The sequence below is a fragment of the Ambystoma mexicanum genome, chromosome 4p (genome assembly GCF_040938575.1).
Source record: "Ambystoma mexicanum isolate Mex_15411 chromosome 4p, UKY_AmexF1_1, whole genome shotgun sequence".
In the NCBI taxonomy this organism is placed as follows: domain Eukaryota; kingdom Metazoa; phylum Chordata; class Amphibia; order Caudata; family Ambystomatidae; genus Ambystoma; species Ambystoma mexicanum.
This window is the reverse complement of record NC_090927.1, coordinates 1,100,218,103-1,100,245,362: the sequence shown is the minus strand read 5'-3', so window position 1 is coordinate 1,100,245,362 and position 27,260 is coordinate 1,100,218,103. Positions and strand designations below refer to the sequence as shown.

General features: G+C 43.3%; 1 protein-coding gene across 3 annotated transcripts in view; it reads right to left on the bottom strand.

Moving 5' to 3' along the window:
* The window catches only part of MED23 (mediator complex subunit 23), a 1,372,437-nt gene that overhangs the window by 1,324,054 nt on the left and 21,123 nt on the right, over positions 1 to 27,260 (bottom strand). For all 3 annotated transcript variants that reach the window (XM_069606687.1, XM_069606688.1, XM_069606689.1), the window contains exons 2-5: positions 6,914 to 6,945; positions 6,724 to 6,811; positions 5,190 to 5,314; positions 3,787 to 3,898 (exon numbers count right to left, since the gene is read on the bottom strand). In XM_069606687.1, coding sequence (XP_069462788.1) covers positions 3,787 to 3,898; positions 5,190 to 5,314; positions 6,724 to 6,811; positions 6,914 to 6,945 — 357 coding nt within the window. The remainder of the gene's footprint in view (positions 1 to 3,786; positions 3,899 to 5,189; positions 5,315 to 6,723; positions 6,812 to 6,913; positions 6,946 to 27,260) is intronic.

Here is a 27,260-nt window from a genome sequence, read left to right as displayed (position 1 = left end):
CCTCGCCGCTTATGCAGGAAAACCATTTGGAGTCTATCACAATTCAAGCTTTCATGCTAATCTGGGGGCTGGCTTGTCCAAAAAGGACAGTCAGTCTCCCAGTTCGAACTGGATCCAGGCAGACACACTGCAGGACAAAGACCTGGGGAGTTTCAGTCAGCTCCCCAACTTCCGGTCCTTTCAGGCACGGACAGAGCCTTGGCATGCTTTCGCAAGGAAGCCTGCCAAAGGCAAAACACTTAGCATGGCCGCCCCAACCGAAGTAGGTGGAAGGCTCAAGAAAGGACAAGTCATCAAGAGTTGGAGAAAAAAGAAGACGGGTCAATGGTGACCAATGTGAGCCTTACAGCACCTGCAACAGCAGCCTGAGTGTTAAGTCACAAAAATCAGTAGAAAATAATCCACTGCCACCAGCCACTCAGATGAACTTGTCACTGTAACTAGAAAGTTACAGGAGAAGTGGAAAAAGGGTAGGAAAAAGGGATACAACATGTACCCTCAGCACTCCACATAAGGTGGGGTGTGCCGATTCCAAAAATGAAAAGTCAGGTAGGGCAAAGTGTGTACCCTGTCCTTGATCACATTTGTTATCACAAGGAAAAAAAAGGACTGCTCAAATAGCTCCCAGCAACACTTCCTATAAAGTGATGTGCGCTGCAATAAAAAATTGCATATTCCATAAAAGTTGAAGGAAAGCATGACTCCAAAAAGATACAACCAAAAGGGTTGCAAAGGGTTCCAAAAGGTAGAGTAAAAGCCTGAGTGAGTGTGGAAAAAGGGTCCCACTCACTCAGGATAACTGATAAAACAGTCCAGCAAAAAGGGGTGGACGACTCACAAGTGTGGAGAATTACACCAAAAAAAAAAGGAAATTCTACCCAACAAGCTAAACCTCAAGGTCAATCTGCCCCAATCTAAACTTTGTTGTATGTTCAGCATATATTTCACTTTGTGAATTCAGCTATGTTCAGATGATGTCTAAGAAAATGTAAAAAAAGCTGGTCAACACATCCGGCAGATGATACGTTCTCACAAGGCAAGGTAGTTGGTGGAAGGTGACCGTAACAGAGCAGTTCATCATAAAGCAATCTCTAAATCTAACCCCAAATACAACCTAGCAATCTGCCCTGAAGATAATTTTGTGATGGACTGAAGCCGGTCACAAATAGGTTTCCTTCGACTGAAGAAAATCAAATCTCTGATTATTCCCCAGCTGTCTAGCCAAAAGGTGCCCTTGTTACAAATAGTCCACCTGTGATACCCTAAAGCCAGACACTGGCATTTAGAAATTCTGAATTGCTGTTTGCTCTGCTGTATTCCAAAGGTTTTCTGACTTTATCTCTGGCATGTTTTGTCAGGAGTAATGGGAGAGGATTGGAATGAGTGCCGATTAGGTCAACCTTCCAGACAGATGCTCTATAGCAGGGGCCTAGAACCTAGGGCTCACCAATTATTTTAGACTAAAATTCCCATCCACATTATTCAGAACAGCCAATGGTGAGGGCTCATGGGAGTCTTAATCCAAAACATGTGGCGAGCCATAGGTTGCAAACCGGTTGTCCTAAAGGATCCTCAGACATTGGTAGTAACTTATTATGCATTGTAATGGCACTGTGTTATTACCAATGATTTCCTTCATTGTGCTGGATCAATCTTATTCCAGACAATGGAAACTGCAGGAAAGGAATACTATTCACATGGCCAATGATTCTTGAAAGGCAGAACACATCGACTGCACTTGATTTGTCAATAGCTCTGCTACCAGAATTTTCTATCCCGGGGTGGAATGAGGGGGGGGGGGGGGGGTCCGTATGGCAGCTGCCATTAACATCCCATTTAAAAAGATGGTTGGTCCATGGTTTCAGAGAAGCTTTACATAAATGTGATCACGTTCTTCCTCAGAAGGGGTGGGGTTGTGTCCGTTCAGTAAAGCTTCTATAGAGATGCCGTAATGTCCTGTATAGTCTTAGAAAGGCCAGCTCTGCTCCTTTGCACATTCTAAGGTTACTCCCAATAAGCCTTTCAACCCACCTATCTCCCCCCCCAACATCTTACATGAAAATATAACTTTGTTATTGGTGCATTTTCCAATTGCCTTCAATCGTGGATCCACCTTTCTATCCAGGAATTAGGCAATAAACACAGGTAAAGCGAAGATGGGTGAATGCCAATTGGTTGCTGGCCATGCAACAAAGGGTCTGGAAAAGAGGAATAAGAGGGACGTCTGGCTACAGTGATCCAGCAGGGACCCACATATTCAGTAACTTAAAAGTGAAACAAGGGGAAGAGGATAAGGATGGGTGGGTAGAGAGGGAAGTGGAGACAGGAGCAAAATAAACCCAATTACTGGAAGTGCCTGTACATATTAAGCATGGGCACCTTCACACAACAAGTCAAAAGCATGCAAAAATTGGGACAGGATTGGAAATGCAGCGATTGTAGGATTGCATAAAAAGTATGTAGACAAATAAAAGAGGACAGCTAGTCTCTCTCCAGGTTACTTGGAAACTGGGTACACTGTGAATATGCGCTCTTTTCTGGTTTAAGGGGAGGTGTGCTCTGAAAATATAATACACAGTGGACTCATGCATGGGCAGATGGACCAGTCCACTTTGTGTTATTGCAGTTCACTCTGGGATAAGGTCCTAAAAAGGAAGCCCCTTCATGATCTTCTCCAAGACTTCTCCTCCAAAACTGCTTTCACTCAACGCAACCATAACCTTATCCTTCCAAGCTTGTTGCCGCTTATCCTACTAATGAGGCTTCATTAATCATCTGCTCTAACCAGAATCAAATAGATTTATCTTAACCAAAATTGACCCAAATTAGGACTCTGAAACAAACAGTGTTTGCCACATTAGTACCTCCAAAAACAAACCATATTCCTAGGAACCAGAGCACACTTCTGCAAATTTACAAAGCATCCCAAAGAATGAATATGAAATGCCATACTTTTCCAGTGGCAAAATATATCTCTTCTTTTAGAAGCCAATCATTCAGACAGAGCACACATGCACTAATCTGCATAGGTTAGAACGCCTGCCAGACAATCAGTGAAACTCCTCTGCATATTCAAGCTCAAGGGGAGCACCTCTAATGTGAAATGCAGACATACCATTACCAATCCAGAACGTGTCAGTGTACTAGAAAGAGTGGAATGTGAAAACATGCATCTTGAAAAATCTAGTGTGGGCTTCAAGCTTCTACCACGAGCACCTGCATGAGCCAGCATCAAGAATTCTTTTTTTGAAGCAAGTTTCGAAATACTAAGTCTAGAATACCCTGCATCCTTTGTCCGCCCTGGAAAGTGGTTGCATGGTTGTCAATGGTTTTCATCTATCTAGCAAAAACTACATTCCTTGCTCAACAATGAGGAGACAGCCGGATCTTCTCCATTACCCAAGTACAGACTCAAGGAATTAGGATCCCTTTGATGATTAAGTAACCACAACTGTTGGTCTAGAGAGTACAGGAAAGGACATCTAACTATTAAGTACAGTTGGAGGCCCAATACGGACACCAGAAGTCTTTAAACCAGACACCATTTACCTTAAAAACACCACAAGAGGATTCAAGCATAACCGCTATTTTTGGCCCCGTCACTGGCAGAAATGCTTCTACATTCTATGAGCTAGTCTCATATTATCAGTTTAAAATCATCAATAATAATTTGGCCAAGAAGTGGTAGGGGTGGCCCTTTAAATACCTCACTGCATGCTGTGAGTAAATAGCACTCTACAGAGAGTAGTTCTACATGAAAGACATGCATAAAAACATTTTCCATACCTTATAGTCCACACCGCCAATAATTTTACGGACCAGTTTGAATGTTAACGCCCACAGTTGTGTTCTTTCCCATTCCAGTGTGTCAGAGTTTATGAGAGATTCGCAAACCATTCTAGGACAATAAAGATCAATACTTTGTTGCTAGTTCTTCATTACAGTTAAAATGCAGCCAATCACTTGCCAACATTTATAAAAAAATAATAAGCACCTCTTTTTCTCAAATATATCTATTGACAGAGTAAAATTTCTCAGTCATCAGAGGCACTTATATAGCAGTCATTCCACATATCAAACGTCTTAAATCCTACATACTAAATACAGCCACTAGACAATCTGGAACGGCATATTTTCTTGACTTTTGTGTCAGTGTACTGCTATACAAAAGCAAGTGGTAATACAAACACTCCAGGTTGGCTTTGCAGGAAGTACTGATGGAAACAAAAATGTACCAGCTTTGCCCCAATAAACCAATTTATTTTACAATCTTAGATATTCTCATTGAATACATACATTAATCATTAAGGAACAGGCAACAGTTACCCATCAATTGCTCTGCTGATTTGAATCATTCCACTGCTCCGACTTTGCCCTCCTTGATATTTAGTGTTTCACTCTAAACAGTACCCACACCTAGAAATGCTGGCCCCAATGAAATTTAGTTGTAAATGTGAGCCATATTCAAAAATGAAGATGTGTTCTATAACAATGAAAATATGCCATTATCAATGTCTTATTGGAGCATAGAAGGGACCTCAAAGTCCCCATAATCACAGAGCACATCAACCACCCAAATTCATCTACAAACTGTGACAAGCCTTGAACTCTCAGCCTTCTGCATATCCTGCACCCGCACAATTTCCCTCTCTCAAGACCATAAACCACCACCTCCTTAGTCCAAACCGTACAGTAGCGATTCATCATTTCCCCTCAAGGTGGCTTAGTTTTTGCATTCTTTGAATGAATGAGAAATGGTGGATGAGACTGACTCCTAAGAGAATAAAATGTACACACACCATTGTGAATCCTCAATCTAGACCCATGTCATTCTTAAATGTTCTATACGGCAGAGTATTGATTCCAAGATGTACAAAATGCTCCATGAAAGCTGGGCAAATGTGGCTTTTGGAAACAGATGTACTTTTGGCCTCAGTCTGGATGCTTAACACAATTCTGTTCCAGAGAAACAACCAAGTGTAAAGCCGCAAAGCAGCTGATTGACTCATTATGAGACATTATGTAAAACATCTGACTCAAACCAAACCATCACCAGCCATTTCTGGTCCGAATGCTACTTTTTTTCCAAGTTCAATTTCTCCATCTAACCTCTATGTCTTACAACAGCCTACTAATTTCTGTACTGGTGCCCATCCCAAACTAAGTATGCAAGTCTGTGCATGACATACCTCGGTGGCAGGAGGCCAGTCTCCACTGCCATTGCTAAGCAGTCATAGAGGAAAGAAATTCGTTTAGGGCTGTGCTGGCCATGTATGAATCTCACAATCCACTGGACGCACTGCTCATGAGAATCCTGAAAAAGATCATTGGGGCAAATTGTGCTAATGATCAGAACATTTATACTTAAACAGTACATGTAATGCTAAAAGAATAAACAAGAACGTAACATAGTTTAACATGCATTAAATGGTGCCTCAAGCATTCCGTATTGAACAGACACATGCAGACAGAGTTAAGAGGCTAGCATAAAGTACAATGTATGGTTTGCTATTTTTGCTCTTGTGCCTATCAATGTGGGCATGCTTCAAAGCATTCCAAGTGTTGAACTGCTTCTGATTTAGCATCGATCCAGCGTTCACCCCAGATGTAGTGTTGCTCTTGCAACCGGCCCTCTTGTTCCCACATAGTTCCTGGTTTCTAATCATTCTGATTTATGATTTTACTCTGAAGTATTTCCCTGCTTCTTGGGTTTGCAGTGTTTAGAACCCTCTTATTGCTCAGCTTGGAAAGTAGTTCTAGCGAGTAGTGACATTCCTCCCTCCTGGTCCCTTTCCGCAGTGAAGGGTTGGGGTTAAAGCAGGTTGCTCTTAATTTTTATCACAACATTTGGTTCTCCGTTATCTATGTGGGATGTGTTTACTACTTATTGGCATTGTCTGCTTCTCTTTGAATGCCTATGTTCTCCTTGTCCTGTAAGCACTATTCCTATTATGCTCCTGGCTAGGTTCTGCATGTTGTGGTCCTGGTGTGAGCACCAGGATCTGTAAACAGCACTGCCATCTATCCCCATGAGGTGTTGCTTGTCCTTTGTGAAGAATGTCCTTAAGTTATCTTTTTTTTTTTACCAACACAGCTTTACAGCTTCAAAGAGCCTCCTTACTTTCCCTACAAGTGAACATAGCACAGCAACAAAAACATGAACTCTGGGACAGGAGCCTACTGATCTTCTGTGCAATTAAAGGGTGCATTGAGGGCTTGCACTACATCTCTTTCAGTATTTCTCTAATATCTTTTCTTCCACAAACTGAACGTTAATTCACTATGCTGTATGGATTTCTGAGTGCATGTTATGCATTGGGGATGATTGGAGCATGTGATTAGGGGCCCACTCCGACTCAAAGCTGACATAACATAACAACTAGCACAGTGGTTTCAGAGGACACTTCAGCTAGCAAGAGAACAAAACAAGTTTGAACAACCAAGCACTACAACATTTGTATCCACATTTAACATTTAAATAGCTGCTGCTTCAGTAGTACAAGTGGAGAGATGCGTGAATCTATGACTGGAGAAGATCATTTGGGAGCAGGTGATTAAGAGGTTAGTTGGGATCGGTGTCGACGTTCAGAGACCGCAAGCAAGTCCTAAAAGCACCAAAAGCAGCTAATCAAAATATGAAGGTACCCCAAGTAGAGTGCAGAAGGAATGCTTGTTCTGTGTCCAAAAATAAAAATGCCAGAAATGTACCCAATATTTTTTTACCTGTGAAAGACTGCTCCAGAATTGGCGGAACGCCCCCAAGCAACTAATTAATTTGGTGCGTTCATCATCAGGTGTGTCCATAAACATGCTGTTGGAAAAAAAAAAGAACAGGCATTAGCAAAATAAACTCACAAAGGTTACCATCAAAATACAACTATTATTTTGGTTTCAAGTTAAATTTATGACTCACCCAGGAAAGGCCTCCTCTATAATCTCTGTTTTCTAAAAGAAAGAAAAAGAAAATGCATTGATAGGCAGCTTTATTTCATTAGCAAGTGCTTGCTACAAGGTGTAGGGTTCTACTTAGTCCAACAAGAATGTTCCTCCAGCATGGTGACTAAATGCTAGTGGCATTGCATAAGCACCGCAAACAAGTCACTAGTGTTTGCCTGTCAAATGGTAATCAGCTATGGCAAATCAGGTGTCAGTTTAAAAGCTAGATTCCCGACACACACCAATTTTCAAAACAAACACCATAGACATTCATACTGCTTGTATTATTCACTATCCAGGTCAATGAAAAATCTGCAAGTCTAAAGAATCAGTAATTTGAGATATTGATGCCTTCAACTGCAAATCAGAAGACCATACTGACAGAAACAGAAGGACGACTGCAATGGGAAAGCATTGCACAATGCTGAGCAAACACTGCCTTTGAGTGTTCATATGTCAGCTTGTAGAGAACAAACTGTTTGCCTAATATTTTATTAGCTTGATTAGGGCTAAATGTTGTCTATAACTTAAATAAGGAAAAGTGGTTCAAAAAGGCTAACTGGTCATTCTATAACTCTGTCGTCAACATTCTGCCAAGTGGTAACAAAATTCCCTTTGAAACTAAAAGGAAGCAGACTAACTTCTAACCAATCAGACTAGCATCACACATGATGACATTCAATAGAATATCTAACCAATAGCATGTCACCATCTAACATTATTGATCTCAACAGTGAGATTATTACCCCACATATATGACAATAGGAATGTATACTCTTATGATACATAGATCTTTATGAAGCCCTAGTAATTTGAAGAGGGAGACCGCAAACATGGCCCTCGTTACACCCATCCCACTCGCAACCGAGCAACAGAGAAACGAAAGATGTACATCGCTTCTGGGCCCTTCCTCCCATTCATTGATGTATCGCAGGTGTGAGAAGCGCTACTCACTCAGTCAATCATTCAGACCATACCCGGATTACAGTATTGTAGCGATGCAGCCGTCATAAATTGAATAAGTCGACTTCCAACCTCAAAAGAACGCTGATGTCGTCACAACTGACGCGTCATAAATGCTTTCGACAAGAAGCACACAGGCATCCCTGCATGAAGTTACACAGACATTTAGCTTTATTGCTGATGGACACCAAGCAAATGCTTATGACTCACATATTTAGAGGATTGACACACGTATACATTTTGCTAAGCGAAAACCGAAAGACGCATAAGAATACATATGAACTGCAACTAACATGATAGGCCATTCGGATAAAGATGGAAGCCATAGGTACATTGGAGTGAATGGGAGGAATAGGAATAATGAACACAGAGAAAGGCTGATCCTGCTGAAGCATGCAGAACAGGCTTTGAGCGCAGACACAGTGCACAGCCTTGCTAAGGACATGTAGGGAAGGAATGTTTCAAGTTAACAGAAGAAATAGGACACGTACAGGGAACACAAGCTGAAAATACTTGTATTTGCAAGCAAGAGAAATCCATTTGGTGGTCCCCAAACACGTGATCTGTTCCGACAAGACAGTCTATTAATTCGAATCAGACAGATGGCCGTTCCCATCGAACCAAAGGTAGTAGGATACAAAAGGCAATATAGGTACAAATGTTCTGTCTCAAGGTCTAGGAGATCAGAGATGGTAACTTATTAGGAATATGCAGCACCTCCAGGGTCGTTTTCACCACCTTGAACAGTTGCACTTGGCCTGCTAACTGTCCAAAGCTTCAAGGCTGAGAAGACCCTTTCTGTCCAATCCCCAACCACCTACCAGCCTAAGCTTACACTATGTTGCACTGGCCAATCACCTTTCACTAACCTGTAACTTTGCATTCATGACACAGAGGTGGTCTCAGGAGAAGCCACCAGATATGGCTTACCCTGTGATCATACCAATTCCGTAATGAATACATATATAGTTCACCTAACTAGCCAATCCCTTCCCCCGTTAGGTTTTTGGGATGTAACCTGATTTTTTTAACGTCACAGGTTAACAAATCTGAACAACAGGCGCCTGGCGAGCGAGAGCACTTGCAGAATGTTGCATTGTTCATGCTGAGACCCCCATCATTTGAATAAAGACAGTGAACTTTGACCTATGGCTGGGTCTTCAGCTCTTGGGGCTGGGGGTTTCCAGGGCCCAGTAACTCTTGCAAGTAAACGGGGAGATTGATAATAGTTTCCTTTGCCGCCCGTACACATTTGTTCCACATTGCGATTGGTCGAGAGCCAAAAAATGTCCTGATAGTGACTGATTTTCAGACTTCTTCACTCAATAGTCTTAGTAATTAAATCACACCCGATTGGCACATCTGAAAACCCAATGGTACAGTGCAGTAGAATCTGTTAATAAAAGACACCATCATCACCAGAAGGAGAAATAACATTGCCTCCCTCACAACGTTTAATTCCTCTCTATTCTGGCAACATGTAAGAAGTTTTGATTGAGGGTCGCTACATTCCAACCTGTATTTTCAAAATGGGACTGCCTTTATAATATAATCATTGAAGATTCTATGCTTAAAAAGTTGTCCCATGTGCCCCACGGAATAGGGAACTTTCTCACTTTTGTCAATGGAACTTTTTCTATTAATGTTTAGACTAGTCATATGCTCAATTCAAATAATGCACTATTGTTTCTTATACCCCAATACTAAATCCAGTTTTGAAATCTACTATAAAATAGAACATTCTCTGATGTGCACAATTTATTTTGCTTTAATCGCCAACTCTACCACATGATTGCTCCTTTTGTCCCCCCCTAATCCACTCTACGAAAGGTGCCTTTACGCACAGCAGGCCGTCATCTTCATTTACAATATTTTGTTTTTTTAATTCTATTTGGTGACTAGCCATATGCATTTATTTATTGTTTGCTTGTTAGGCGCTTATACAATGAGATTATACTGTTTCAAAGTGCCCACAGGGCAGGGAGGGTGGGAAATAAATGACAAAACAATATTAAGATCCGAGGGGGAGTAGGGAGAGGGACAAACCTGCTATGCCTTGTGAGTATTCAGAACATGCAAGTGCACAAAGGAAGAAGGAAGGGGGGTAAGTGCTGGGGAGTCAGATCTCATGGATGAGCCATGGAGAAAGTGTTACAAATGAGGAGTGCTCACGGCCTGGGCCGCGGGAGGTGTAAGTGCTAGTCTCCAGAGCAGAGGATGTGCAGATGCAAGTGCTGTGGATAGACAGGAGATGGGAAGAATTGGTGTGTGAGGTCAAAAAGAGGAAAGTCTTAAGGAGCTTACGGAATTTGAGAAGATCCTGTTCAGGGCATAGGGAGAGGCTATTCCATAAGGAGGGAACATGCTGAGAAAAGTGAGCGACCCCCTGCCCCTCTGCCCTATTGACCTCTTAGCCGCGTTTAGAAGAAACTCATGTTCACAATCTTTGATTCACACACACCGTCAGCTCAAAGAGCCCCACGAGCAAGCTTTCTAATCTAAGTGTTTACACATTTTCTGGTCTGAGGTTTTTGCTTTTTCAATTTTTTTATTCTGTATTGTGCTTTTAGTTTTAAAAATACATTAAAACCTTACACACATTTTTTAAATTATGAAATTCGAACAGAGTCAAAATCAAAATCATCCCACAATTTCTTTCCACAAATTAAGCTGAACAGATCGCTGTTTATTTATTCCTCTACTACATTTAATAAGGTTTCCAACCAGTTCATGTATATTACATAAATACAGTTAAAAGCTCATTAAAACAAGGAGGTCATACAAATTGGCGATTTAGTTTTGAGTTTACTCATACGGGCTGTCCTCCCAGGGTTCCTATTCTTCAAGTTGGGTACTCTAATAATTTTATAATCCTTAAAAATTCGAGCAGTGCTTTACTTAATTGATAAAATATTTTTGACCTGCATATCTTCCAAAGTATAGACCCAGTATTGCTCCCGTATTGGTCTATACATTTTTTTTTTTTTTTTTTTTTAAAACAGAACATATCTTGGTCTCTCAATTTATCAAAGCTTAGGAGTAAATGTTCCATCGGGTCATTTGAATCTGAGCAGAATCTGCAGCATTCCACATCACCCTTTCTCCATTTCACCAAATTTGTTCTGGTTGGTAGGATATTCGATCTAAATCTCATTAAAGTATACCCTAGTTTCCACAATGGATATTTCATAAGGTACTGTGCACAAACACACAATGTTTTATGGTCACTAGTCACATTTTGATATCTCTCAAAACGCCCTGCTACATCACATGTCTTAGACCAGTCTGCTAACCAGAACCTCTTTTTAATTCCCCAGGACATGCTCAAGCAAGGTACCATCCAGTCCCCGTTCTTCCAGCACCTTTGGACTCAATCAAGTTGTCACTAAGATGCGCTTGATTATCCTTGAATTCTGCGTACATGGATTTTACCGGCCTACATTTAAACGTATAGCCTAACTGGATTCTTTTCCATATAATGTGGGCCTCCAAGGAAATCAATCCCAGTTCAAATCACATTATGCTAATAGGTATAGACCCTGGAAATCTTAATATCTTTTTCCAAATAAAGCTCTCTAGATGGCAGAAATCCTCTTGTAGAAGAATATGCTGAATCTCAGCCCCATATGCAACTATAGGGACGATCTTGCTTTGAAAGAATTTTAGTAGCGGAATAAACGAGAATTTACCAAATGTATACTTAAAATTCCTCATCTGTGCTACCGCTTTTACAGCTTTTTGTATAGAACCCTTCCATTAAGGTTTTCTCTGAAGGGGTGTTCAGAATATCAAATCCCAGATATTTCATTTTATCGGTTTCTTTCACCTTGATTCCTCCAAGCCAAACCGGGCTTGATTTGACTAGTTTTCCTGCTGTTAATTCAAGAGGGTTTTATGTATATTAATGACGAAGACATTTTCTAGGTAGTATTCGGTCAGGCTATTCAATAATCTTTGGATTCCTACTTTAGTGCAGTCTAACAAAATTATGTCATCTGCGTGGGTGATCCAAAAGACTTTGTGCCCAAGATTTTGGGGGCAATAACTAAGGCCTGTTGCAGATGATTTCCTAAATCTGCCGTATAAGAATTAAAAAGAAATGGTGCTAGGATGCAACCTTGACCAAGGCCATTATTAGATTGTATTTTTATTCAATAGAAGGCCCCCTTGATTCAAGCCATTCTGATGGCTGAATGTTCATGTAAGTGTATCAGGGGGGCCAATAGGCCCTTCGAGAGACCCCCACCAGCTAGTTTTTCCCCATAGTTTATTTCCATCTACACAGTCAAAAGCTAGAGCTAGATTGATCGATCGATGCCACATATTTCTTTGTATACTCCCTTCCATGCCAGGCATTATGCATAGTTCAGGATCCATCCTGCTAAACTTGTGCCAACGTCTGGTCAGAGGCCCAGCTGGTTTGGCTTTAAGATGTTATTTCTATTTGCCCATCCTTACAGTGAGGAGAGTAATATGGCTGCAAAGTTTTTGGAATCTGCATTCAGTAAGGCTACTGGTCTAACATTTTCCAGTGCCTCCCCATCTCCTTTTTTGAAGATAGGCACTATGTGAGCCTACTTCCAAGATTCCAGAGCATCTCTTATTGCTATGATCGAAGAAAAATAACTCTCTAATGCTAGGGACCAAGAAATTGGGTTTGCTTTCATTACCTAATTACAAAGGCCATTTGGTCTTTTGTGGTCTCCTTGGCGTATGAGCGTTCTTTATAAAGCCCAGCAATTGGGCAATTGAGCACGTTTCATTATTAAATTTTGCTGTAATTACTCCAAATGCCTTTTTCTAGTTTCTGGTTAAAATGGTGTAGGTCTCCATCCGCCCCAATTAATCTATTTCCCCCCGCCCCTCCCCAAAGAATACCTTTATGCTAGTCATATAAGTTGCAGGGTCAGGGGGCATAATATCGAAAAAAGTTACCAATAACCTCTGAAGATCACTTGGGAAGCCATTTGCTACCCCAAGTTATATTTGCCCCTTTGGAGTTCCTCAGATGTCAAAACAAAATCAAAGAGGTATTTTTACCACTGTTCCATGTGTTAGAGGGAGGTACCCTCGGGTTATCTTTTTCCTTAAGGCTAGTTAAATTCCAACCCTCAAGAAAATGGTGCCATTTCATACCCATTCTATCTTGCACCCCTTTTGCTTAAGGGCTTTTTTGCTTTAGGGACTTGCTGATATAAGAGGTCATATTCAGCATCAAGGCAGTTTGCATTAAAATTCCCTGATATTATTATTTGGCCATCCGAGCTGCAGTCTTTCCACCCACTCAGTGTCTCATTTACATTGTCCATCAGAGACACTTGTTCATGATCCCCGTAATTACAGTAGACATTTATCTGCAAAAACCTGCAAGTCTCATTCCTTCAAAGTTAGGCATACTATCAGTATTCTGTGCACAGCTTTATTCACCAATTCTAGTTTTGATGTAATACGATTTATTACTCCAATAAGCAGCCCACCTTTTGGACGGCCGGCTGTACCCCCCTACTGACATTTGTTGGAAAATGGAATAGCCAGCAAAGAACTTTTTCAATTATGAAAGTTTCTTTTAGGAGCACAATATCATAATACATAGACAGATCTTTTGAAGAGCATCCCTGCTCAAATGGCAGAAACCCTCTGAATTCCAGGACACAAAGATAAAGATTATATCCCTCTTTCCAGTTGTCAATGCTCTTGGTACACAAGGGGTGGGACAGCCACATCCGCTCTCTAGCATCTGATATGGAGTTTCCCCTCTCCCTTATCTTTTCGCCAGAGGCCTCAATTATTTTTCTTTTTTAAAAAGGCCTGTTGTTCTTCATTGTGGGTTTCCCAACCATTTCCAGAAAACGTTCTTTCACTAGGGCCGGTAGAGGGTTCAAAAATATTACAACTATCAAAACCCTTGTTGGCAAATTTCATCGATATAGTGCAAAATTTATTCTCTTATAAGCCTCGAACAGACCGTAATTATTTAAGACAACCCATCTCCCTGCATCGCAGAATTCCACCCGTTCAGTATCTCAGGAGCATAGTTTTTTTCAGACCCGGAATATCATGAGGCACACGTCCAGAGTCACAGAGTCCTAGAGTCTAATCTAAGTGTTTACACATATTCTGTTCTGCTGAGGCTTTTGCTTTTTCTATTTCAGAGGGGTGGGGGAGGATCTCGACCAAACCACCCCCCCCCCCCCCCCAAGTCCCCCATGTGTTTTTCACAGTTTTTGTTTCGTTATAAATTCCCTCTGTTAATTATTTTCACTGAAATCACTGGATACCAGTTAAACGTAGTCCTTAAATGGTTCTCACCCACATTACAATTGTTTTCCATTTATTAAATGATTTTGTCGAAGGTCTATATTTTCTTAATACTATTCCTCAGGTTTGTTCAGTCTTGTATGTTCTACTTTCATTCAGAAGCATTACGATTCAAGTTAACCGCAGCAGAGTTTAGGCCATCTCCTGCTGATCGAATCATGGTTTAGATCAACATCCTTTCTAATTTTCTACCCGATTGGTACCCTTTATGCAGGATTGGTTTTAATCTTGGTGTAGTGAATTTTTCCTGCGCTTCAAATTATTTATTTTTATCGTTATCTTGACTGCTCGCTAACTTGAAAAAAAAAAAAAAAATGTACACGCAAATATTGATGTTTCTATTCCTGGTTAAAATGCATCTGCATATCTCATCCTACACAGAACTCGGTTAGGGTCTAACTAATCTTGTTTTATTATTTTACCCTAAAGCGTATTTAATTCATTCTGTATTTGAAACTGGAAACGACTGCTGAAATCCTGCAATTTTACAATCGGATCTCCGGTCTCTTTTTCACGCACATTAAAACCACAACCCGTAGAGCTTCACTCCAGCTACATCACATAACTCGCTGAACATCGTACGAACAGTCATAATATGCCATTTTCTCTCTATTCTCTCCTTCCAAGTAGTCCAATAGGATTTCGTGGTCAATCATGGTTGGATAGCATTTATTCATGAATTGCAAACAAAACAAGCTAGCCTCAAGCTCATCATGACCAAGTCACACAAATATAGACTTGGTAGAAATTATTCCTAAAGTGCTGCAGCCAGAGCTATTTTACACTGCGATTCTGTTGCATCTTCATACATGGTTCCTCAAATACACCTCCTTGTAGTCTCTCCATCATCCCCCCCCATCATCCCCACCAATGCCACCTTCTTCAATCCAACCCACATACCGACCACTAGGCGCATCGGCTACTTTTAAGAAATCCTCTTTTTCCAACTCCTTCAGTCATAGCTGGGACCATAAGTATTACTGCACAAGCCACTTTTAGGACACCTATTCCCTTATCTTCTTCGTTTACTGCCCCATACCTACTCCTTCCCTCACATACACCCTCAAACCCCACTGCCAGTCCACCCTTAGCCTCAGTAATCAAGGCTGGTATTCACACACATGCACCACTGTTCACTCCCTCCCCCAGTGGTCGAAGCAGGAGGGAGTGGTGCTCCTCTACTATTTTAAAAAAAAAAAAAAAACACTGTTCCGGAATGGTTTCGTTTTGAAATAAAAGTGTAGGAAGAAGTTGAAACTTGCACTTTAATGCACTGCACTGAACATTCCCTTAAATAGCAGGTGTGTTTGGGGGTTTGGATTGCAAGCCGGAGGGGTTATGGCGAAGCGGTTTGTGGGGGGGGGGGGGGGGGAGGAGCAGGCCAGCAGGGAACATAGTTCCACTACTTTTCGTACACTTAAGACCACTGCCCTCCCCACATATCCTCTCTCCCCCACACCCAGTATTCAAAACCGGTACGGTCACACAGAGCACACCATGGTCTGCCCTCCCACCCCCGCTCTCTGCATCACAGCAGCGGATCTTTAGCAATGGGACATCAACCGTCCCCATCCTAACTTGCTCCTCTCTCCCCTGCAAGGCCTCACAAGTCACCCAAAGGGTAGTCACCCTTCCCCACAAGGTCTCTTACTCGGGCACATTTAGATCTCCCTCACAGTACAATGCCTTACACTGTTCCAATACTCCCTTGGCATACCAGTACTTCACCAACTTCTTCTCAAGTTACTTTGAATCAGATGCAGCCCAAAAGAAGATTCCTCTGCCCACTTCTTTACCCAAGACCATTTTCCCCCCAAGTCGTTCTCCCTTACACTCCTTTATAAACGTAAACATCCTCTTCCTGCTCAGTGGTCTGGACCCTCTCTTCACACTTCACCATCAGAAAGACCTCTACCTTCCGCTATTTCTTAGCTCTTCCAACAGGATCATGTCCCAAAATACAATCCTTTCACCAAAGAGATTCCTTTAGCAATAATTACCATAGACCAACAAATAACCAACCATTTTACTCTGCCTTGGCGATGCCCCAAACCAATCAAACACATGCAGTCACTAAGGGAAATAGCAAATACTTGGTAGAACTCTTTGGGGTTCCTCCTAAGTATCACACATCCCCATATCATTCTTAATTAATAGAAAAACTATGCTCAGGACTTTCGTGGAACAAATGCATGCTTGACAATGCTCAACTCCTCATACCCAGATAGTTCAACAAGAATATTGCTTCACGGGCACAGACACTTGAGCAACATTCCAACAGTTCCCAAGGACAAAGATACAGCCATCGCTCTACTATCGCCAACCAAATGACTTTTACAATTACTCTTAGACTCCCTCTCTTCCTCCACCCTCCCTCTTCGCTGAGGTCCAAATCACAGCTGATACTCAGGCAGACAATTCTTCTTCCCCAGCATCTACTCCTACCTTTTTTAATCTGGAAAGACACATAGAACCTTTCCTACCATCCCTTCCTGGTACGATGTCAACACTGAAGCACATTCCCAACCTCTACAAAGTTGATAACAGGCAAAACCCAGGCAAGCAAAGATTCCATACCTCCCCATATTGCGGTGCAAGACACAAGGCGATCACCTTCCGCCAAATACACACGCTGCAACCACCTGCACCACTGATCACCCCTAATCCCCAACCTGTATTCTCTTCAATATGCGATCCTTTCCCAAAAACAAATTTGAGGTTCACAATGTCCTTTCTGACCATGAACTATCGCTTCTCTTTCACACTGAGACATGGTTCAAAGAAAAACATTTACCATAAATGAATACCTCCCCAAAGGCTACAAAACTATGTTTTATTTGTGTTTTTTATTTAGTTATATAGCGTTGAAAGCCTGCAGGCATCGGGGCGCTTGGAGAACATGAAGACACATGGACATAAGCTAGACAGGACAACGCGAAGGGAGAGGTGAAAGATGCCGGGAGATTAAGAGAAAAGCAACGTTTTCAGCCCCAAACGAAAGACTGCATGGTTTTTTGGTTGTCTGAGGTCTCAAGGAAGAGACTTCCATAGGCTAGCTGCAGTAACAGAAAAAGATTTCCCAGACCTTTTGTACATAAGTAGTTTAATGGACAAAACAGGTGGAGGGAAGAGGACTGCAAAGTTCGAGGGGGCTGGTGTGGACATATCCAAGGTTTAAGATAGGTGGGGCAGGAGCCGTAGGGGCATTTATGTACCTGGGTCGCAGTCTTAAACTGTACTCTTGCTGCAACAGGGAACCAATGCAATGATTGACGGCATTCAGTTATGTGGTCCCTCCTTGTTTTCTTTTTAATGATGCAGACCGCATCATTCTGGAACACCTGGAGTTTCTGCATGCTCTTTTAGAGGATCCCACTAAGAGGGCGATGCAAATTCTTGGAAATATCACTGCACATGCAATGATGCACTATTGGGTTCAGATAGAAATGTTCAGATGTTTTTCAAGAGCCGCAAATAATAGGAGCAATTTGCAACGGTCCAATTAATGTGCGTTTCAGTTTTGAGGTATGCCTCCAGGTGGAAACCTAGGGTCTTAACTTTCTTGGCTATGGGGATGTCACAATCATGGATCTTAAAAGATTGATATCTAGGGTCATGTTTGTCTCGAGAGTCGGACGAGCCACACATTATCAGCTCAGTCTTGTTGTTGTTCAAACACATCCAGTTTTGGTTCATCCAGGATTCTATCAGGAGACAGAGATCGTTCAGTCTGGCTGAGTCTTGCTCATAGTTCCTGCAAAGCTCCAGGACCAGCCAAGTATCAGCATAGTTGGTGAAAAAGGCCCAAGGGCTCTGCAACAAGTCGCACAGAGGTCTGAGATATGAATTAAAGCAAAGTGGAGACAAGCACTCAACCTGGGGGACCCTGTACACAATGGCTGTAGAGGGGGAAGGTGCATCACCCCAGCAAACTTTGGAAGAACGATCAGACAGAAATGAATGAACCCTGGGAAACCACTGGGGGTGGCGACGATAGGAGACTTGATATGCGACGGGAAATCAATAGACTTCCACACACTGGCCTTAGAAACAGTTTTACTTAAGGGACAACACCTATTACATTCCTCCCTACTTAAGAAACTGAAACAGACGTGGCCGGTAATAGCAGACAGGCAGGTGGAAAACAAAGCAATAGAAATACTGTACAACATATCGGAGGGGGCCCACCCAGTGTTGAGGTTGTACAAGCTTAAGGCGCCCCAACCCGGGCAAGAACTAGAAAGGACACGCTGAGAGGCAGATTTACAATTACAGACATGGAATGGGAAAGGGTGGTATCCTATCACAAGACAGTGTCTAGAAATGCAAAACTCCATCTAATACAACTGTATGTGACACATGGGGCATACCTAACCCTGAAAAGAATGGTGAGGTTCAGTGAGTCGCTAGTTCAAAGATGCCCGAAGTGTGGGATGGTGGATGTAGACATGGGACATATGTTCTGCGCCTACAGTAAGGTCCAGCAATATTGGGAAGACATAGCGCGAATGTTAGCTATGGCAGAAGTAATACTAAATGGTCGTTGGGCATCTTGCCGCGGCCGAAGCAAGCAAGGCATGTCAGTAAACTGAAAGATCTGGCGTATATTTTAGTAAAACGTAGAATTGCGATGAGCTGGAAGGCACAAAATGCCCCTGTAGCACAAGTATTGTGGAGAGACCTTGGTCATTGGCGGAAACCTCAGTTTGGCAAGATGCAGAACGCAGGAGGAGGGAGGGAGGTGCCACAGACATTGGTTCCTGGAGGATGCTGCTACAAACCCTACTGGACACAGCAAGCGGTGCAATTAGCAAAGGGGACTCAAACATGGCGCCATCATCAAAAAACGACCTAATGAGAACACTAGACACGGACAATGGTACATAGATAGTGGTGAGAAATGTAGACTAGGCTGGAAAAGGGGAGTAGGGTGGAGGGGAGGGGAATCACGGGGCTACAGACACAGCATTCATTATTGAAGTGGAAATTGCTAAATGTCTGTATGTTATGTAAAATGTTAATAAAATACTTTAAAAAAAAAAAGAGAAAATGAGTGTACTCTGGCAATAGCATTGGGGCTAACTAAGTGCACTGGAGGCCCGCAGTGTCTGGGTCATGGTCTAGGAGATCGAACGCTGCAGATAAATCAAGCAGTATTAGCAGTCTGATGTTACCTTTGTCCAAGATACTGAGCAGCTGGGTCCGGATGTCGATTTGGGCGTTCTCAGCCTCTTCACCGAAATTCTGGATTTGCACAGTGTTAGCCTTGTCCAAGATTTTAAGCAGACAGTTGCAATTTGTAATAGATTATTTGCATCATGTGGATCTAACCCTGGTTTTAATCAGGGGAGAGATGGAAGTCTTTTTTTTATAGAATCCAGAACCACAAGATGATAAAAGGAGGTGTTTACAAATCTAGTCATGAATGGGGCAAAGATCTGTGTCTTCCAAGATTATTTTTGGCGGGGTGATGTTTTCAGGGTTGGATGACGGGCGTAAGGAGGATAGGATTTTAACCACATTGGTCATGGATATAGGAGAGAAGTTAAACTCAATTGGATTCACACTTATTTCCTTCTCTATTGTGGGGTGGGGCGGTAGGTTTTCCAGATTGCTTTGAATCTTAGCCCTTGATGTTTTTATTTTGTTATGGAATACTAGTTGGGCCATTGCACAATCTTGGTCAGAGTAATTGTTCAAGAACAAAAGGCGAAAAAGCTGGCGAAGTGCTCTAACTTTCGAGGATTCATAACCCCTTTTCTTTTTCCCTGAACTCATCCCTCCGTGTCGATCTATGCTCAATAACATCTCATCCTCCTTCTCCATCTCCTTCCTTCTCATCTACAGACCCACAATGCTATAATGCTAAATTCGGAGTTGAACTTGCTGATTTTATCTGCAACTTTCTCTTCAGGTTGCACTATGTATGCATATTATGGGACTTCAATAGTTGGCTAGAGTTACCCTCAAATAGGCTCTTCAAAACACTAATTCCAAATCATGAAGGATTACACCTTCATATGGTCAGCTATAAAGCAACACACCTAGCTGGTCGCACATTAAAAAGAATCACAGACGGAACAACAAACTAGTTTACCTTACACACAGACGTAGCTATCACTCAAATACAAATATTGCTACCAAAGGCTCCAAATGCCACAAATTCACAAAGTGAGGTTTTCTAAATTATCTCCGGATACACAATGCCCAATCAACCAAGATAATCTCCTGCCAAGAACTTTGCAACTCATTCTCAGACCACTTGCACAATAAAATTATCATTCTAGATTCCCAAACTCAAGCATAAATCACATCTTCTTGTTCGACAAACACTCCTCCCCCACACAATCAACCCCTCAATGTACTCCTATCCTCACAACAGCAGAATATGATTCTCTTATTATATAGAACTCTACTTCAGGCTCCCTTGATGACTCATGCCCTCCAACTGGCTGAAGTTTCCAGAACTCTTATACACTATTCCTTCACTACAGGAATAGTGCTCCATGACTTAAAAAGTAGCTAATTATAAACCTTCTTTTAAACAAAATTCAGGACTAATTGGGACAGTCGCAATAACTATCAAGCCATTACCAAGACAAGACATTTGAAGACCAAGACATTTTGGATAGAGTGCAAGCTGGTTTCAGACCTGGTCACAGCACAGAATCGGTTATTTCCATCTATGATTAGTTTAAAGTTAGAGACTGAATTGAGGCCTCTGTTCTTTTATTAATAGATTTATCTGCAGCATTAGACGTGGTTTAACTTAACTTCCTCTGTCAACGCCTATTAGAATGCAGTATTAGATCGAGAATCCACAAATGGTTAATGTCCTTTCTAACCGACCAATAACATAGAATCCACATGGACCCATTCCACAGAGTGTAAAATGGGTCCTTCTGGTGTATCCCAAGGTTCCTTACTCTTCAGGCTCTAGCTCTGTAACCTCCCCCCCTTCCTATGGTACCTTAATCACTCCTGCTACATTTATGCAGACGATACAGAGCTCATCCTTAAAATACAAAGCAATTCTACTCCTTTGTTTGATATTCAGTACAGAAAAACAGAAATCCTTACATCCGGCGGAAAATGATCTTAAAATCCCTGCTCCTAAAAGGAAAAATATATGTTACAGCCTTAACTGACCCTTAAATAGTCAAAAGCCTAGGGGTGGCCTTGGACACCAACCTTTCCCTACAACCTCAAATTACAATAGTCTCCTGACAAGTTTTTAAACATCTGAAAGTCTTTAGAGGAACAAGTTACTTACCCCCCCTGGTAATGTTCTTTTGACTGGATGTTCCTCCCACGTATTCTTCATCTTATGATATGATATCTTCCAGCTTCAGTGGTCGACTCAATGTCCTTTGTGGGTTTCCATCCCGAGTCGACGTCATAGTCGGTATATATAGCATGTGCAGCGCCCGTTGACTTCATTTTCGTTTTTACACCTTCCTTATGCGGAATCATTGAGTCCTAATACTAGACTCTGAAAGAGTGTAAAGTGTAATGGCTGGAAATTCTACATTGGGGTATGCTGGGAGGAGCGATGAGGAATACGTGGGAGGAACATCCAGTTGAAAGAACACTACCTGGAGTAAGTAACTTGTTCTTCGAATGGATTGTGTCCTCCCACGTAGTCCTCATCTTATGATAGACACCCAAAGCAGTGTTAGGTTTTGGAGGAGGGAGTAAGAATTATTTTCAGTTTCAAGATTTGTCATGGATCGAGTATAAGGCTGTTTTCCCAAATCCTCCTTCCTGTTTAGAGGATGAATCCAGACAGTAATGCTTCGTAAAAGTATGGAAAGTTTGCTTTGTAACCGGAAGACCCAGTTTATGTCCAGTGTACCCAATGAAAAGCATCCGAGAAATGAAAGCCTGTCTGTGATCAAGCCTTTGTAGCCTTTCCTCTTCCCTTCCAGATTAAGGGAGCGGATATAAAGTTGGAAGCACAATTTTCTGGGCTAAATGGGAATCCGAAACTGTTGCCAAAAAAAAAAAAAAAAAAAAAAAAAAAGAAAGCCAGTTTACCCCCAAGGACAACCTTATCTTTGTAAAAAAAAAAAAAACACATTTATAAAAAGAGAAATGTAAACAGAGGCTGAGCCAGATGCCTGCAACTCACTCACGCTGCAGGGTGATGTTAAACACAACTAACAGAATGGTTTTCAATGTTAGCAGTCTTAATGCACATTAATGGTGTGGTTCAAAGGGAGCACGCATCAGAAACTGCAATACCAGATTAAGATCCCCAATTGAGACTTGAAAAGGTGTAGGATGGAACACATTAGTGAGCCCTTTAAGAAATGTTATAGTTGTGGTATTTTGAAATAGGATACCTCTTCCGAGGTGTGTTTGAAGATTGAAAGCGCTGGCAAGTATCCTTTAATGGTCCCTATGGTGTATTGCATTGAAAAGGGTCCACATCCTTCTCCCCACACCAGCTGCAGAATTTGTTCCAACAGCAGCAGTATAAGGATTTTGTTGCTGGCCTTCTGGCCTAAAAGCAAAATCTCCACTACGTCGTCAGGGAGGTCCCAATCCTTACATCTCAAACTCTGAGAAAACCATACGTGAAGGTTGAGTTGTCTTCACATCGGGATGGAGAACCCGACCCTCTCGCAGGACAGGTGGACTTATCCAGAAGGTCCGGGTACCACGTCCTCCTGGCCCAATCCGGAGCAATTAGGATCATGGATTTGCCAAACTTTCCCAACCACCTGATCATGTGAGGAATGGCGGGGACTGGAGGGAACGCGTACAGGAGAGGAAACTCCCAGTCCACTACGAACGCGTCTCCTAGAGCTCCTCTTGGGGGAAATTCCGTGGAGTAGAACAGTTCACTGTTCTTGTTGACACTGGTCGCAAACAGATCCACTTGAGGGGTTCCCCAAAGGGTGAAGATCTCTTGAAGGACTTCCTGAGCTATTTCACACTCGTGGGAGACTGTGCTCTGCCTGCTTAGAGCATCCGCCGCTGTGTTGTCCTCTCTGGCTGGGTGAACTGCTGACAGGGAGACTCCTCCTTGAATTGCCCAGAACCTCAGCTGTATTGCCTCTCTGCATAGTGGTAGTGGCCCCCAAACCTCTCTTGTTGAGGTAGTATATGGCCACTGTGTTGTTGTAACGCTCACCTGGTTCCCACGGAGGCGCGGCATCGAAGGCGCAGAACTCTGAAGATGGACAGGAAGGGCCCCTCTATTCTGGCTTCCCTGGCTCGTTGGATACCCTCCTTAGGGTTTGGAAGGATGAGCTCTCCATCCTGCTTCTGATGCAGGGGCGCGTTGAAACCCAGTTACTTCACTGGATTGAGGATTGATGGGAGTTCAGGTAAGCTTGACTGTTCAGGTAAGGCGCTGTAAAAGTTCTGTTCAAAAGTTCAAGCTTAATAATAATGTTCGTTGTCTAATTGCAGCAAGCGCTAATGCTTATGTCTTTTTCCCCTTAGGGGCCGGGGTTCGGAGTGCCGGAGATATGGCGCCGACCCGAAGTGAAACAGTTCTGGATGAGCACTCAGGTAATGTCTTTGCATTCGCTCATTCAATGTCTTTGTCTTTTTTCCCCATAGGGGCCGGGGTCCGGAGATGCCAGGAAGCGGCAGGACCCGAAATGCAGTGGGAATAATCCAACAGGTAAGACTTAAAAGGAAACTGAGCTTTCCTTATTCCTTTTCTCCCTCTCACCTTTGTTCTTGTCGTTTTTCCTCTAGGCGCCGGGGCGTAGCTGAATCCGGAAGATCGGTGCTGAAGATGGAAGCGCCTTGCAAAGGTGAGTAAAATGCAGCGCTGCAGCGATCGAAACGAAATGCCTTTAAAATGATGTCTTCCTTTTCAGGGCCGTTGGAGAAATGACTCTGGGATGCAGATTTAGCAGGTAAGGGCTTTTCTTCTCCTATTCTCTTCCTTTCTCCCCTTGCAGGTGTTCCAGGGTGCTGGCAGGCGTGGCTGAAGTCAGGATGCAGGAGCTGACACGGTGAGCGTCCAGCTGCTAGGTGCAGAACAACGCGAAGCATGTGTGGCTGTTCGGGTGGGGTTTAAATAGCCTTGGAAGAAATTCCTGGTATGTATCCTTCCACCAATCAGGTATGTATCCTTCCCCGACCACGCCCGGGTGGTGAAGTAGTCCTACAGGTTAAGTAGTCCCATTCAGGCCTCAAGAGGGCCTGGATGAAGCAGCAAGGTCTGCATCAGGTAAGTGTGCACCCAAGCACTTAAACACATATCCTCTTCTATGAGCCTGGCGCCTAAGGCGCCAGGACTGGGGTCCGCTATGAGCCTGGCGCCTAAGGCGCCAGGACTGAGTCCAAAGGGCCCCGACTTGGGCCCGCTGAGACTTCCCTGGGGAAAATGATGTCTGCCTCTGGGGTTGCTGGGCCCGGCCTGGCTCCTTAGAGGTAGGCATCATGACAGTTGTGCATCATTATCAGGACATTCTTTCCCCAAACAGAGGGCAGAAAAGCCTTCAGCGCTAGTCTGATAGCCCTCGGCTTTAAAAGGTTGATGTGTAGTTTGGACTCCGATGGAGACCAACGGCAGCTGACAGTCAGATCGTTGGCGTGGGTTCCCCACCTCATGAGTGAAGCATCCTTACCTACAGTTATCTCCAGCCATGGCTGCCAAAATGTTTCTGCCTTCAGAATATTGTCCTTGCAGGCCCACCATCACAGAAGATCCTGTGAGACCCTGTTTGGAACCTGAAGTAAGTCTGACATCCTGGCGGAGAATTGAGACCACTGCATCCTGAGGGCCCATTGAAGGCATCTCATTCTCAGGAGGGCCTCTGGCACCAGAATAAAGCAGGATGCCATGAGACTGAGCAACCTCAGAAAGTCGAAGGACGGAAGACACTGGGCCCTCTGGAATTTGGTGACCATCTGCAGAATGGGATGAGCCCTCACCTCGGTTGGCAAGGCTTTTCCCAAGGATGCATCCATGATTGTTCCTATGAATTGGAGTCTTTGTGATGGTATCATGTGAAACTTCTTGTAATTGAGGCAGAAGCCCAGTCTGTGGAAAGAGTGGGAGGTTACGCTGAGATGTTCCAGGGTCTGTGTGGGGAGACCAAGCCCTGATCAGCCAATCGTCCAGGTAGGGGTAGATGTGAATTCGCCCCCCCTCCCACCTGAGACTCGCTGCCATCAACTTGGTGAACACCCTCAGGACGGTGGAGGTCAGCCCAAATGGCGGAACTCGAAATTGATCAACAAAAACGCCAACTGCGAACCTCAGGTACTTTATGCGTTTGTGATGAACCGGCACATGAAAGTAAGTGTCCTGAAGATCCAATGACACAATCCAATCCTGAAGCTGGAGGGCCTGAAGGATCTGAGAAACTGACCATTGTCCTTCCTGAGGAACTTGTTCAAGCGTCAGTCCAAAATGGGTCTCAATCATCTGTCCTTGGCGACTAGAAAATGGGGAAGAGTACCACCCTTTGTTCCTCTCTGTCATAGGTACTGGTTCTAAAGCAGCTTTCTCAAGCAGGCTCAGAATTTCCCGCACAAGGAACAAATCTGGAACCTTGAATGAGTGGCTCTCCGGTGGATGGTACGGAGGCCTTATTAGAAAGGGAAGGCAGTACCCCTGGGCTACTGTTTCTAATGCCCATGCATCTGAAGTAATGCCTCGTCATTCTTTCAGATGCAGCGAGAGTCTGCCGTTCACTGGGTTCTTGTGGGTGAAGGCCTGAAAGGTTTTGAGGCGGCTAAAGCAGCAGCTGATTGTAAACTAGCCGTTGCTTGGGCGGGCTTTGCACCTCTCCCTCGTCCACCACGAGAGGATCTTCTCCGACCCCTTTGACCAGCCAGTCCTCTCCCTCTTCCAACTGAGGAGTAGAAGCGAAAGGACTTGGCCCTCCAAGATGATCCACTGGGATGGGAGGATTGTGGCTGTCTGATTGTGGATCCAAGGGACTTGTCCGCTGCCTTTGTGGCCTGCAGCTTCTCTAGGCTTGTGTCAGGCTTGCTGCCAAACCGCTGGGTGCCGTCAAAGGGCATGTTGAGGAGCCTGGTGCAAAACCTGACTCTCAACCAAGCAAATCTGCGTATAACTGTGCTTTGCACCATAGCTCTGCTGATGCTATCAGCTGAGTCCAATCCGGATTGCAGAGACTCACACATCGCCTCCTTGCCGCCTCTTACAATGCTCAGAAAGCCGTCTCTCCCTTCCCCTTCGGGAATATGGTGAGCCGCCATAGCTACACAGTCCCATAGGGTGAATGTGAATTTTGCTAAAGCACATGTGGAATTTGTGGACTTGTGCGCCATGCTCCGGGCAGAAAATACCTTTGTTGCCCAAGCATCGAAATGGCTTATTGTCCCCATGTGGTGGGATGATAGGGTATGCAGTCTGTTTCGAGGTTGACATTGCTCCCTGAACAACTAGGCTTTAAGGCGTTGGGTGTTTTGACAGGTAGCTAGGGTCGCTACTAGGTGGCCTATATTTTTTGGTGGGGTTTTTGTTCACCACAGGGTTTGACTCTGGAACCTCCCAATTTGATATGACCCTTTTCTGGAGAGCTACATGAAAAGAAAGTATGGGATCCTTTTGTGGACTTTTATCCAGAATGTCTGGTAGGTTGTCTTGCTCAAATGGTCTGCCCCATCCCATAAACTCAATAACTCTAGTCATCAGATGCCTATAAGGAGGCATCAGCATGATCTGTTGAATCCGGCTTGCCAAATTCCATCTCAGGCGAAGTGTCGGCCGCACTAGCTGATTGGACAGTTTCATATAAATCCTTTAGCCTGGATTCTTCTGAAACCAGGCTTTCTGGGACGTTCGGTGTATTTAACTCCAAACCAAATGATGGAGTATCTTGATCTAAAGATTCGTATTCTTAATAAATTGAGGATAAATCCTTAAAGAAATCTTTCTTGTGTAGTGGTTTGTAAGATTTCTGAATTTCCTTATGTTTGGAGGGTAAAGGCATCAATGATCTTGACACCAACGGTGTTAACGACTTTGACGTTGATGTAAATGTAAAGGCGTTGACGTCTTTGACGACTTTTCCGTCAATCTTATCTTCGACTGAGCCCTC